The 15,788-nt window shown below is 46.1% G+C and overlaps 1 protein-coding gene across 2 annotated transcripts in view; it reads right to left on the bottom strand.

Moving 5' to 3' along the window:
- EDA25 (CCAAT-binding factor) overlaps window positions 1-15,299 on the bottom strand; it is a 98,397-nt gene extending 83,098 nt beyond the window's left edge. For both annotated transcript variants that reach the window (XM_087401423.1, XM_087401424.1), the window contains exons 1-2: window positions 14,285-15,299; window positions 11,928-12,003 (exon numbers count right to left, since the gene is read on the bottom strand). In XM_087401423.1, the coding sequence (XP_087257549.1) occupies window positions 11,928-12,003; window positions 14,285-15,059 (851 nt within the window). In that variant the 5' untranslated portion in view covers window positions 15,060-15,299. The remainder of the gene's footprint in view (window positions 1-11,927; window positions 12,004-14,284) is intronic.
- Window positions 15,300-15,788: the final 489 nt, after the last annotated feature.

Genomic DNA, 15,788 nt, shown 5'->3' with positions numbered 1-15,788 from the left:
GTTGATACTATATTCATACCAGCTTTGATGTATGCATCTCCCATCTGGGCTCCAAGCCCCTCAACAGTGGACTAGTGACAGATAAAGCACCCACAAATACTCATGCTGTCACGGATGATCCGCAGCAAATCATTGGTCCCAAGTAGAGTTTGTTGTATCATCAATATTAGTGGAGGCTCTCTTCAAGACAATGGCTTTCATCTAGAGGGTCAGAGCTCTGGATTCAAACAGGCTATCGAGACAGGCCGTAGCGTCATCGGAAAAGATTGCATCCATAGGTGGACAGTCATGGTATGCTAATGTACTACAGTGGTTCTCACAGCATGAGCTCACTACAGACAGACTCCCTTCCCATATGATGAGGACCACCCTCTCTCTACACTCACGCGGAGAGGAATCGCCTCATGCGCCGACATGAACTGATACAACTATATAACAGAGAGACATGGGCTGACCCCGCATGATTTGATACAACTATATATCAAAGAGACATGGGCTGACCAGGCATGTCCCCTTTGAGTAAAGAGGCAGCACTATATGGATCACTTTCTACAACTGACAAAGGATGGTTTTATTCAAAGGCCAAGATGTATGGATGAATATATCTCCTATGCTATGCAAGTTACCATTGGTCAGTTTCGAGTATCCTCCCATGCTATGCGAGTTAGCATTACGAGTTGCACATTTATATGGAGTATCTATATCATCCATGCTATGCGATTACGATTGGGCAATTTTGAGTATCCTCGTACATGATGGAGATTGAGGTGGGGTGGGCAGTTGAGGTACCGAGCAAAGGATGCACTTCAAGATTATGCCACCTTGAAGGAGCATATTGTACACAGATGCCTCCCTACCCGCCTAGCCTTGCCGCCTGCAGCTCCCTCCCTACCCGCCTAGCCCTCTCCCGCGCCCGCTGCCTCCCCCGCCCACTGCCTCTTCCGACCCTCCGCTCCTGCTGCTCCCCCCACCCGCCTGCAGCTCCGCCCTCCTGCAACCCCTCTCCCGCCTGCAGCTCCTTCGCCTGCTGCCTCCCTGCCTACAGCTACTTCGCCCGCTGCCTTCTCTCCCCCATAATGAAGGACAAAGGGGGATGAGGACAGGGGACTCACTTAGGCGGGAGACTCTTCGATCCAAATATACAAACACGAGGAGATGGGGAAGGGGAACGATGACAAGGGAAAAACACAAAAGCAACACAACTTGGAGGACTTCAACAAACGCAGCAACCGGAGTGGTTTGACAGTGGACAGCACCGCGGCCCAGAAGAAAGGGGCCCACCCAAAGCCCATGCCGCTCACCACAGCCTCGACCTCTATGATTACCACCACCACTTCACCACCATCATCCGCATCCGCCTCATCATCTACGCCACCTCTCCCCTCCCCCTTTCCTGCATCATCATCACAAGCCTCCTCCCCAGGAGCCCCATCAACCACGGCTCCACAGTACTTCTCCCTCATATCCCCTCTACCTCTCAGTCAGCCACCCTTCATCACCTCGTCCGGCCTCGCTACTCCTACAGACCACTCCCCCGCCCAGATCACGTTGTCCCCACCCTCAGTACAACCTCAGCAGCCCACCTTCATTCCAACCCCTCTCAAGATCCAATTCCCACCCGGACCAGGATATCTTAGGCCCCCACCAGATGCTTGGGACTCCCTATTGGCTGAGATACACAGCATCCGGGCCCATCAGGCAAATTTGACACATTACACTCAGGAGCAGGCCCGATACACCCAGGAGCAGGCCCGCATTATACATGAGCAAGGCACCCTTATCCAGGGGCTCAGACACAACATCACACAGCTCTGAGAGGAGCTCGGGACCTTGAGAGCAGCGCCTGGAGGGACCCCAGTCAGATGGAGGCACAAATAGCCACGATACAGTCGGCTATAGCAGAGATGACTAGATGGATGGACGTGGCGAAACGGGAGCCCGCAAAGGCAACCGTTTCAGCCGCCATACAGGAGCAGCAGCAAAGGGCTTCGAAGGCCCTCAACATCCAGATACGAGCGATCAAGCGAGACAACACCAGTACCACGACGACGCCCATGGAGGAGGCGATCACCTTTGTGACCACCACCATGGCGGTCCCCGACCACGGCATAGAGGGAGCATGGCGTGTTGGGAGATACCCCAACCGAGAGCAATCCCTAGTCATCCGCTTCAAAGATTCACATGCTCGACTAGCGACACTCCGACGTCGAGCGGCTCTACAAGAGCAACCCACCCTGTCTATGGAAGAGGATTTGACACCACTACAGATTCAGGAGCGACGAGTTCTTCTCCAGCAGCAGGATGTTGCCCGCAAGGAGAAGAAATGGGCCATGGTCCAAGATGGTAGGTTGTTGACCAGCACCCGTTGGGCTCCCACTCATGCCCCCTAGGGGGACGAGGCCTATGAGTTTCCGAGACCCTAGCCTGCACCATTTGGAACTGTAATGGTACCTTATGGTCAGACCCAAGGAACTTCTCGGAATCTTACACAGAACGAGACATAGTCTTTTACACGGAGACACACCAGAGCCCAGAGCGTCCACTACCGATAGTCAATGGCTATACATGGGAGTCAACCTTCAGGGATGAGACGAGGGATACAGGAGGAGTTCGAGGATCAGGCGGGGTCACAGTATTGTACAGGTCTTCCCTCGCTGGAGCCATCTCCGTTGAGAGGAAGGACGCACACTCCTAATCCATGTGGATCCGGATCCGACGCACAACCACTCGTGACCTTTTCATAGCAGTATGCTACTTCCCGCCAAACACATCCCACTTCGCCAGAGTTGCGCGAGAGGAGGGTGAGACATCGCCATATGCACCCTTACATCCGGATATCCTAGACCTTCAGCTCGCGGGGAAGTTCTCCTTGTTGGGGACTTCAACACCAGGACGAGCACGCACCAGACACCACTCTTGGACTTCCGAGACGACTCTATCATGCTCCGAGACATGGACCTAGATGGAGCAGGTATGACCAAGATCTCATCGGACCGACACGAGCTTGTTACACCATATGGACACGCGCTCCTTGACTTGGGTAGGATGCATGATCTCATCATCTACAACGGGCTAGACCTATGGCCCTCCTCAGGTGGTTTTACTTGCTTCCCACATGGGGGGCACCAGTGTAGTAGATTACATCATGGAATCCCCACCCCGACCCGACGATTGCAGCACGACACACGAGGCAGAGGGGACACACAGATCACTCTGGGGGACCTCCCGTCATTGTTTAGACCCGGGGCACGCCCCACGGGAGTCACGGTGGCTCTGGTCTTGCGTCGAGCCTCGAGCCTTCTCTAGGAGACCGAGACGCACGGCACCCCTTGACAGATGCCAGCGTCCCATCACCGGCTATGCACCAGCCAGGACGACATGACATACGAAGGATTCCGCTCCGCTCCAGTCTTTTTTCTTTTCATTGTCACACCCAGATGTATTTGATTATGTATGATCAGACTTAGGACTCAGCATGGATGATGATGCTCGCTTAGTAGCTCCACCCTTACTGTGATTTGTATTAGGTTTTATTTCAGTCTCATAAACCCATCTGTCTTCCAAAGACTCTAATAAAATCTCTCTCTCTCTCTCTCTCTCTCTCTCTCTACACATACCTCTTCTTCCGTGATGGCGTCCCCACTGAACACAAGTGCACACATAACAAATATAAAAATATATATTTATTCTCTGGTTGACCGAAGTCAACGCTCTTGATCATAATCAAGGGCCTTTGACCAAGGGTCGAGACGCCTTAATTATAGTCAAGTCTCTCCAACCAAAGTTGGCACATCTTGGTTACCCGTAGTTAACCCTCTTCGCGCATGCCAAGTCTCATTGACCGAAGTCAATACTCTCTGACCGTAGTCAGCTCTGTGGTTCTCTGGTTAACCGTAGTTAACCCTCTTGATAATAAACGAGGTCTCCCCGACCAAAGCCAGGTTTTCTTGACCAGAGTCAAGTATCTTTGACCATTTAAAAGAACTCTTTGACCATAATTAACACATATAAAAACTCTTTAATTATGATCAGATGAATGGTCAACTGAACTTTGACTTAGGATATTTACATTGTGGTGACATCCCCTTGGCTTCTATTCAGTTGACCTCAACTGAAAAGCTTCCTTGTAAACATCCAAAAGCTGTGGATGATCGGACAACATGTCTTCATCCATCCACTTGGCATCTAATGCCGTATAATTCTTGAATTTTACAAAATACCTGTAAAACTCCTTGCCCTAAGGGCCTTTGCGTACAGTATGGTACACAATCTATTCTGGCTAGAGGACCTCCTCCAGCTCATCTACTTCTGGTGGATCCTCTGATACTCGCTCTGTAGGCTCTAGTCCCTGGAATTTCTTTAGAAGACTCACATGGAATGCATTGTGAATCCTCCAATGCTCTAGAAATGCTAACCTGTATGCAACCTCATTTATTCTTTCTGTAATCCTAAAAGGGCCATAATATCTGGAAGATAACTTTGCATACACTTTCTGTTTGCCTTTAAACTTGCGGAGCCTAGCTTTCTCGAACTTTAAAAGTACTCAATCCCCTTCCTTGAGATCTAACTATCTCCTATGCTTATCTGCAGCTCTTTTATGTTTCTCTTGAGACCTTTCAATTGCTGTCCGGACTTGGCTGTAAGCTATCTGGAGGTCGCTCACAAACTGATCAGCTGCACATATTTCGTCCTTGGTCCTCAGGATAGGTGGCAAAATCACCTTTCCATAGATGACCTCAAAGGGGGCTTTCCCTGTAGAGCTGTGTACTGTATTATTGTAAGCAAACTCTACCAATGGTAGGTACTTTTCCCAGTCTGAACCTTGGTCACCCACGTAGCATTTCAGCATATCCAATGCTGTAGAATTTGCTACTTCACTTTGACCATCTGTCTGGGGATGGAAAGAAGAAGAAAAATTCAGATTCGTCCCCATATTATCAAATAAAGCTCTCCATAATAGACTGGTCATTTTGGGATCTCGATCATGATATGATCTACCTTTATGGTTTTGCGAGCCGGAATGAAATGAGCTTGCTTGCTGAATCTATCAATGATGAATCTATCAATGATAGTCCAAATCCCATCATTCCTTGACTTTGATCTTGGCAAATCAAAAATGAAGTCCATTGTAATACTTTCCCACGGTGCCTGAGGCACGGGAAGAGGCATAAGTAGGCCAGGTGCCTTCCGTCTATCATACTTCACTTTCTGACACGTAAGGCATTCAGTAACAAACTGATGTATATCTTTCTGCATCCCTGGCCAAAAGAAATACCTCTCTAGTGCTAGAGTTGTTGCTGTAATTCCTCTATGTCCAGCATAGGGAGGTGCATGGCATTCCTCCAAAATCTTTTTCCTCATCTCCTGGGTGATGCATAGGCAGTCATCTTTCATTAGATACCCATCTTTCAAGGAATAGTGACTGGTGGACTGCCCCTCTTGCATTTGCTGTAAAATCTCGCCAAAATCTGCATCATTAGCATATTGCTCCCTCATGCCTTCCAGGTCCTGATGATAAGCAATAGTCACATTGTTGACATGGGGTCTTCGGGACAAGGCATCTGCCACTCTGTTCCGAATTCCTGGGGTATGGACAATCTGAAAATGATACATTGACAGCATATTTGCCCATTTCATATGCTTCTCGGAAAGCTTTGTCTGAGTCAAAAAGTATCTCAGACTTTGGTGATCTGTTTTATTGTAAAATCTGCACCCAAAAGATAATGCTTCCATGTATGGATGGCATGGATTACAGCCAATAACTCTTTCTCATAGATTCCCAGATATCTCTCTGCATCCCGGAGTCTCCTGCTCTCATAGGCCACTACATGACCATTCTGATGCAATGCAGCCCCAACACATTCCCCACAAGCATCACAATCTACATCAAATGGCTGATACAAATCTGAAACTATTAAGATTGGCTCTGTGGTCAGCCTCTCTTTGAGTGTGATGAAGGCTGTCTTTTGAGGAATTCCCCATCTGAAAGCTACATTTTTCTTAGTAAGATCGTGAAGTGGAGCGGCTATATCCGCAAAATGCCTGATAAATCTTCTGTAGTAAGAACACAGGCCTAGGAAACTTCGAACTTCATGGACAGTTTTCAGCTCCGGCCATTCGTGAATGGCACGGATCTTTGCCCGATCCATCCGTATCCCATCTTTGGATATTATATGCCCCAAGTAATGGATTTCTTCCAAGAAGAATTCACTTTTCTTGCTGTTTGCATAGAGCTGATGATTTCTCATCTCTTGAAACACTATAGCAAGATGTTCCTTGTGCTCTTCTTCGGATTTAGAAAAGACAATTATGTCATCTAAGAAGGTACCAGTGAACTATCTGTAGGGTCGGAAGATACGATCCATCATCCTATTGAAAGTAGCTGGGGCATTTGTCAATCCAAAAGGCATCACCAGATATTCATACAACCCAAAAGTAGTGCGGAACGCTGTCTTGTGCACATCCTGAGGCTGTATCCTCACTTGGTGATAGCCACTCTTTAAGTCTATCCTGCTGAAAACTGAAGCTCCAGTTAACTGATCCAGCACATCACCAATGCGCAGAATAGGGAATCTATTCTATTGTTCAGTGCGCAGTAATCAACGCACATACGGAATGAACCATCTTTCTTCTGTACTAGCAGTACAGGGGAACAAAAAGGAGAAGAACTGGGCTGAATCAACCCCTTGAACAACAAGTCCTGCACCTGAGTTATAATCTCCTCGCTGAGTTGCACTAACTCTGTATGGGGGCCTATTAGGTGGCTCGCTGCCGGGAATGAGTTCTATGCCATGATCCTCAGGTCTCTCAAGGGGTAGCTCCCCTGGCAAAGCGTCCAAAAAGTAATCTTTAAAATTTTCAATAAACTGAAATTTATTCTGATCTGCCACACTTATTTCAGCATGCATTTCCACATCTCTCTCTTTTACAAAAATCATGTAAGCTGAAACTGCAGACTTTATTTCTTTTCCAACAGAACTATTTGATACAATGGGAATAGTTTCCCCTCTATTCCTAGCAACCACACGATGTACTTTGCCCCTATGTACAAACTCCAGCACTCTTTCAGAAAGAGTCAACTTCATTGCCTTGCAATGAAACCAAGGCATATCCAAGACTACATCATGATGTTTCAGTGGAGAAATGAAGAAGTCTTCCTGATCCACATAACTCTGTACATGAAGACAGAGCTTCCCTATCAAGGAAGTGGCTAGCAGAGGGGACACAGGAAAGGTTGGTATGCACAGACACGTAGGTGGTTTGAGAGATTGGGTCTCAACATGGATAGATTACCACCCTTCCAGTAGAGCTTAGACGTTCCATCTATCCCACTTGGGTACCACGAGAACCAGGTCATTCGCGAGGATCTCTTACAACTACACACATTCAAGACCTAGTTGGAGCCGAGAGAGCTTCCAATAGCTCAGCTTCTATAGAGATCACTGCCTTCGCATCTCGGAGGGCTTCATTGTCCCGCCAGAGTATACTCATATTCACTTACCGCACTCGTAAAGGATCTCCATCGGGCAATTTCGAGTATCATCACACCGACTCCGTATCAAGAGTGGACAAGCTAAGGGGATACCCAAGGAGCATCACCTATATATGCTATGTGATCGACAAGAGGTTGAATCAGAGGAGCACTTCGCACTCCGATGCCCCGTGCACTACGAGATCTGTGGTCACTATCATTGTCTCTTTAAAGACGGCTTCGATCGCCTCTCCAGACTCCTTTCGTATCTAGACCAAGGATGCCTCGCTGCTTTCATTCATGAGGCGGTTCGACATAGAAAGCACTTACTCAAGATACAAAGACGGCCCTCGGACACACCGCCCCACTCTTCTCAGAGCAAGATCACAATTTCCATTCAGATAGTACGGGCCTCACAATCACCGATGGCAGACGTAGTGGGGACACAGAGCCCGAGGCACGCCACACTCGACAACGCATGGGCGCACAAATCACATTAGGCGACCTCCCTTCCTTGTTTAAACCTGGGACCGCCCACCAGTGTTACAGTAGCCTTGGTTAGGCGGAGAACGGATAGCACCCACAGACAATCACCGCGCCGTGTATGATCACCAGTACGATAACTATATTGTACTCACTTCGACACTTGACAACGAGTTGTATCACCTTGATATCTTTGAAAAACAAGCTGCTATAGAAGCTAATGCCATTGCTGAATCTGTGCTTATGGCATGAGAGAATGGGGCATCTAAACTTTAACAATTTGGTGAAGATGCATTCAAAGGACATGGTGGTAGATCTCCCACCCATGCATGCCATTTCAAAACATGTATGTAAGGGCTGCCTATTGGTGGAAACGCATCAATTTCCAAAAGATGGGACCCTTGGTGCATCCAGGAAATTGCACCTAGTACATAGTGATGTATGCGGGCCGATGCAGACAGCATCACTTGGAGGCTACTACCACTTCGTTACTTTCATGGATGACTTCACCAGGTTCAGTTGGATTTATCCCATGAAATTGAAGTTAGATGTCTTCTCTAGCTTAAAGCATTTTCTTGCCTTAGCAGAGAATGAGAGTGGCGAAACACTCTTGACCCTCCGCACTGACAGGGAGGGATGAGTACTTATACAGGGAATTTTCGGATTTTTTAGCAACCTGTGTATCATACATCAGTGTGCATTGCAATACACTCCACAACAAAATGGCCTCACTGATGGTTGAATTTTGCTGCAACAGCTTGCAAACCCTAAAAACGGGATGGAACAGCTCCAAGAAGGCTCGAAAATCCACACATGCAGGTATTTCTTGGAAAGCTTGTCGACCAGCAGGCTGTGGAGGCTAAATGGGTAGAAATGAACACAAGAAGCTGCAAAACAAAGGCGAAATGAGGGCAGCCAAGATGGCGGCTGTGCAAAAACTCTAAAAGGATAGAAAACAGTTGAAAAGAGATAGAAATGAGGCTGAATCTGAGGTGGAAATGAGCAGAGCTGAGGCGGCTGCAGGAAGAAGGGCTTGAGCAGAATTAGGGCTTTGGGTTAGGGTTAGGTCAGAGATGATGTGGCAGCTATGCCAGGGTGAACCTGCTCTGATACCATGTTAGAAACATGATGGAGAGAGAGGGAGAGAGGAGATAATAAAAGACTATCTTATCCATAATCATGAGAAATACAAGCCTTATAGGCTACACGAACACTTGCACCAAGTGCATATGGGATGAGTCCCATAGTGACACGTGGCACTCGCACATGACTCACACACATGAACTAGTACTAGAACTACTAGTACTACACACATCACCAGACACTCTTTGGCTATGATATCTCCAACAAAGTCTTTGCCCAACAAATTCTGGTTGGATGTTGTTATGTATGCCAACCCATGTGCTCAATCGAGCACCCACTCGAGCATTGAAGACCATGACTCCTTATGAAGTATGGCCGGGCCGCAAGCCTATAATTTCTCACATGCAGGTGTTTGGATCTCTTGCATATGCACATGTACCCTCTCAGCTGAGGCATAAGCTTGATGTTAAGGCCATCAAATGCATTTTCATTGGCTACAGCTCACAGCGCAGAGGATGCATGTTGTTTCAGCCTCGCACAAGCAGGGTAATTGTCAATAGAGACATGGTTTTTGCTGAGCATGCTCCTTTACCTTGGCTGGAGTGTTAAAAACAGCCCTCAATGGAAGCCTCTGATGTATGTGATTCTATATCGCCCTTCATAAATTTAAACATGCAGTATGCTATTTCCCACTTAAGAAGGTACATGCACAAGCCCAACACATAGCATTGGCAAGGCAAGTCTTCCGTTACTTGAAGGCCACACAGCATTTGGTATTGTTCTATAGTGATCAGTCTTCACTAGATTTGCATGCATTCACGGACAATGATTGTTACAACACGAGGGTGTCTCACAGTGGCAAATGTTTCATCCTTGGCTCGTCATGCATTTCTTGGTTCAGCAAGCAGCAGCATACAGTTGCTACTTTGAGTTGTGAAGCTGAGTATAGGGCAGCCTTCACAGCCACTGTAAAGTATCTTTGGCTTCGTAAGTTACTTGCAAATCTTGATGTACACCAGATCTACACTAACAGCCAGAATGCTTTGGCCATTGTGCGTAATCATGTTTTTCATACGCGTACCAAGCACATTGAGGTGCACTATCATTATATTCGAGAGCGCCTATCAGCTAGAGATATACAATTGTCCTACGTTCCCACGGCTGATAACTTAGCACATCTCTTGACGAAGGCTCAACCACGACCCAAGTTTGAGGCTTTTCAACATGCCTTGCAATTGGCACCATTTGTTACGTGATGTTGATCCCCAAGTACTATCATAGCTTGCTATATTCATCTTGGACGAATATGTGCAACCATGATATAGTTCCCAGGTATACCTGACATGTATCCATGATACTTCAGCCATACCATGGAAGGGGGTTTGTTAGCATTTAGCCCTACAGGCCCCTACTATGGCCTTGTAGGCCTCTTCGGATTCAGCCAACCCTCAAGTTGACTTCATTGATCAATTGACTTTGGGGCCTATATTGGCCACCACTTGTGCTTTCTCATTATCCATTTGCAAGTACTTTGTGTTCCTCTTGTGTTGTCTACCTCCTTGCATTCCATTCCACTCTATTTCTCCCCACACCAACATTAGCTAGCTTCTCGAGGAGTCAACATATGTAATGGATATGGTAAAAGGAACTTAGGTTATTGTGGATTTGTTGGTGTCTTCCTATCAGATTGTCTAGACATCAAGTACTCTTCTTGCTCTCAAGCTTCAACACGAGGCTCAATAATCATTACCATGTTTATACGTAGATTCCTTTACCCTAATCCATAAAAGTAAGACAACTCTTCTTCTGGCAAGAAATCTTGTACTCTTGATTGTGCTAGGTCTACCAGACCTAATTTTGACAGAAAAGAAACTCTTCTTGTTCTTCATATACTCTGCAAGGGCTAGACTTACTTGCCTATGACAAAACCAGTCCCAGTATGCCTTGAAAGGAGTACAAAAAATCTACCATCCTTATTTACAAATTTTCCAACTAGCATAGCAACAATTGGTCACAGAAATGCTTATTAACCATTTTTTATCATCACTTTTTGGGCCGCCTTTTTTGCCACATTTATGTCTCATCTGAGAGACAACTCTGAGCCATCAGCAAGCTAGAGAGTGAGAGTTCAAACTTCTCGGGTCAGTTCGGCTCACGATCGAGTGACAACAATTCATAAGCAAGTGCAAATTCATAATAGTGGATGGTACAATCCTGCTGGGTCAAATACAGCAGCAGACAATATATATATATATATCGGTAGTCCCCGTTTGGATGCCTATCTTTCCTAGCAATGTCTAGAAAACAGCACTTCACCAAGCCTACTTGTTTCTGTGCTTTAAATTCACCAAAGTCTAGCAGCAACTCTAAACAAAGTTTTAAACTACTTTCAAAAATTATATGAAGTTATTGATCAAAGAAATGAGATCAAATAACATCCTTTTCACAAGACACTCGCAAAGCTAGCAAAATCCTTCTACTGGCCATGTCAGACACTTCACCACAAAAAGCATGTGTATCTCCTGAACTATTCCTTTCAGTATACTTAAAAAATGCTTCATAAAACCCTTCATGCCACTCGATTAACTTGTGCAAAAAAAATTTATCCTGTTATTCTGATGAGCCAAAATTCCTTTATTTCAGTCCAAAGCCACAAAAAGCCTCTACTTACTCATTTGTATGAATTTACATCCAGGCAGCAAAATCAAATTGTTGGCCACCCAGTCATATTTCATTTCCTAATGCCTCTACATGATTGGCGATGCTGTGCACGGAACACTAATGGCTCCTTTACAGCTTCTATGCATACAAAGTACATTTTGACATAAAGCAATGCTTTCTTCTTAAATAAAGATAACAGCGTCCGGGATGGGGGGGGCGGGATGTTTACCTCGTAACAAACAATTCCTTCAGTGCATCTATACCCATGGCAGCATGTCGTTTACCACCTTTTGAAGTCACCATCCCTACAGAACCATACAACTTCAGAAAAAAGAATAGTTCAACTGTGCCTGAGTTGACTTTAAAAAGACATTCAATTTGGCAATTGTACCTTGTGTAACATCTGCAACAAGAAAGGCTAAGCCACAGTGATGCGAAAATAAAGCCTACTTCACAAGTGTAAAATGTTTGAGAGAAAAGTTGTCATACAAGACCGTACTTCACTAGAAGATAACAGGAAAGAGGACAGCACTCCTTAACAACAAGGCCAGGTATCACACAAGAAAAGGTGGCATTCATAGAAAAAACTTGTGCCTAATAATTCCAAAAACAATGTGTACATTGAGCTATTTAAACCACGAAAGAAGATCTTGAATCCTACTTTTTATATGATAGGCGATGTTGGAGCATTAGGCGTCAACCCCTCATGGGCGCATAGGGGGCCAATGGGTCCGATGTGAATAAATATATGAAGGGCAATGAAAGGCCCCTCAATGCTACGTGACAAGTGTGATGGGGATCTAATTTCCAATGTCCACTATCATATGATCGTCGTTGGTATACGATGGTGGTTGAAGGCCTACTGAGCATCCTCTCTGGGTCCTTTGGGTAAACTTAGAGGGTGATGCAGCTAGGCGGTGGGATGGACTGAGATCCCCCCACATGCAGGGCATTTCTCTGCCTGTGTGCCGGTGGCATTAGGGGTTCACAGTGGTATTAAAGCCATGTAGGCTCCTACTCACAGAGTGGCAGCCATGTGGCAAGTAGTAAGATTCGTCAAACAGACTAGGCATTTGTTCTCTCACGGCAGCTGGCAGCCCACAAGGCTCATTGTCACTAGTTGATCTGGCCGCTGTGTTGCAACCGCATGAATGAGCTTGGAGGCACAAACTGAACTCTGTGTGAGGCAGACCAAAGATTGGGCAGCTATTTGTGTCTTGTCTCAACCTATGAGGGTTTTGGAGCACTAGGCCTCAAACCCTCCTAGGATATAGGGGGCTTATGAGTCCAATTGAAAAAAAATATGGAGGGGGTGAAAGGGCCCTTGCCACTGTGTAACACGTGTGTAATAGGCATCTAATATCCCATATATGGTGGGCATAGCCCAACAATCCCCCCCCCCCCCCCCCCCCCCCAAGAATGAGAAATGCTTATAAGAGTCTGATTTGATTCTTAAAGATTGCAAAATACATCAGCAATCCCCCTCTAGAGAAACAAGTTATCCTGTATACGAAGGAAAGGCCTGCATCAGGAAAAATTTCTCATCTGATAAAGCCTTTATGGTCAATATGTCTGTTGGAGTGATGGTAGAACAATAGATCATCTGAACTAGCTGATTTTCCACCTTTTCTCAGATCCTCCTGGATTCTGGCTGACCACAGACTGGCCTTTGCCGACCAGTCTGCTGCTGTTTTATGTGCCTACATGCTACCCTGTGCTGTCTGCAGCGGGAAAGGACCCTGGGCATATTGCTTGTTTTCTGGCATGCATGCACCTCATACAAGTGGCCTAAAGCAGAGTGGGCTAATATCTTGGGTGACTTTCTTGAGGGCATTGCAATTATTTGGTATAGGTCCTTACCTCTGAAGTGAGGAGCAGTTGGGATGCCTTTTGAATTTAGAAAACACTGGCAACTCCATCAAAGGCAAGTACAAACTGCCTCCCAGCAAACACCAGTCAAATCTCAAGCTGTCCAGACAGCATTTCAGACACTTTGCAATCTCCTCAAAAACAAGGATCAAACAGCCTCAGAGACCTCGGCAATTTTAAGAGTTTGGTTTTCTGGTTTATAAATTGATATGTGTGCTTAGTCTGAAAAATCCATAGGATCTTTGGCCAAAGCAATGCATAATTGATTGAACTGTACCCTCCTATGCTATGCCGAGTAGCCTTTGAAGCCAACTAAGATTAGGTCAGACTCACCTCAATCATTTTGCATTAAGGGGGCTATCGTTAATATATCTCTCTCAATGTTTCTCTTCACCTCATTAGGTCCATCTATCTCACCTTAATTATCAAATGAATAGATTAGGAAGAATCCTGACTTCTGGTCAAAGAATTGGATATGGACACTCTCCACTATTGAAATCCTTTGAAAGGACAGACTGAACTTGCTTTCCAAATGTAAATTCACTATTCCCTGCCATGTTCGCCTCCAGTCCTTTCTTTAATGTGTTACCTTTTTTTTATGTGTTATAAATCTTCTAGTGTTCCTTGCATGTCATTATCCGTCTATATCCATCAATTTACATCTTTCAATCGGAACCCACCCTCCAGAAAGAAAAAGAAGAGTATCTGGACACAAACCGAGGAGAGCATCGAGAGCTCTAAGATTCGCGATGGGATTGTCCTGAAGAAGGACTGTAAAGGCTGCCACTCTGTCTGCTGTTGTGCCTGTTTTCCGAGCTATCATAAGCCACCGCATGTCACTGTCCTTCCCTCTAGATTTCTCGTAGTCTGCTGCAGCCTTCTCCATCAAATCTTCACCTTTCTTGTGCATTTCAGCCACAACCTTATTCCAATCTTCAGCATTATTAGATTTGAGCTTGGTCTCCCGATGACCATGTTGTGTGCTTTTTAACCCCAGGCCTTCATTAGTCTTTTGTTGGTTGAGCAACGCTGCCGTTGCTTCGTACCACGCTCCCGACTTCAAGAGAGACCATACTTTGGAAAATAATTTGGAATGATCTTTAGCTTTCTGCCCCTTCGAAAAGCCAGTACTATCTGAAGATCCCCCCGCGAAGGGATCGTTCAAGGCGTGTTTGAAGGTGCCACCGCCCTGCCTCGCTTGGTCATTGTCCCGTACATGCTTGCTACTGTTTAGCTTCTTTTTCTTCACATCCCATGATGGAGATACAGTCGCTTTCCGCTTGGCCCCAGTGGGTAACAATTGCTTCTCCACTTGAGCATTCTTTCTTTCGGCATCCTGCTGGGGCTTCTTCAAATTGATGCGCCCTTTCTTCCTGAAGTCGACGTCATTGAAGCCGGTTCCCCCGGCAGAAGTAAAGCCGAGACTTGAAGCAAAAGAGGCAACATCAGCCTGGAGAGTATCCAAGTCGTCTTTGACGTCGCTGCTCGGCATAGCTTGAGGTGTTCTCTCCCGGAAAACAATTCAAACTTCAGCCAACTTAAACCCAGAGGGTTTTACGGCTATTCCGATCATATTTTTTCGGTCTTCCATTTATCATTGCATTAGGGTGTTTAACACACTATTGGCAATCTTGCCCACCCATGATGCATTGAATCTTTCTAGAGGTAGGCAAGCAATCTCTCGGCATGCCGAGTGCCCATGTAAAACGTCCTGAGAGCACATACACGCACACCCTCTCAGCCAAAGTGTGAAGGCCAAGTTGTCCGACCCTCATCGCCACACATATAGCCCGTCCCATGCACACCCCACGGCAATGGGAGCCTAGAGGCCTACATTTACCCATGCACTTGGTTAGCCCGTTGGTGGCCTAGGTGATTAGTAGTTCTAGGTCTAGATGGCAAAGGCTAGTGTAACCCTTCTTCTTCCAAGGAGCTACTTCACTTAATTGGGCCTTGTCAACAACTTTAATAGCCCTGTCACATGCGCCCATTAACGGCCCAAAAGCAAGGGCTAAACTAATGTGTGAAGTTGGGACCACATCTTGACTACTCTCATTCTTTGACATTCGTTTGGGACCTAGCTAGTTGTCCTATCATAGCTTGGAAAGCCTGTGTATGGAAGGGTGTGGCTAGGTTGTGTGGGGATGCAAGCTTAACTAAGAACAAGGGAAAGGCCAAAGACACTAACAAGTCAGTTGTGGCATTGACTGACATGAGGCAA

Source organism: Dipteris shenzhenensis, chromosome 30 (genome assembly GCF_047967505.1).
Source record: "Dipteris shenzhenensis isolate YYH24624 ecotype China chromosome 30, Dip_SZ_1.0, whole genome shotgun sequence".
NCBI classification, from domain to species: domain Eukaryota; kingdom Viridiplantae; phylum Streptophyta; class Polypodiopsida; order Gleicheniales; family Dipteridaceae; genus Dipteris; species Dipteris shenzhenensis.
Note: the sequence above shows the minus strand (reverse complement) of the source record. Positions and strands in the feature narration are given on the sequence as shown.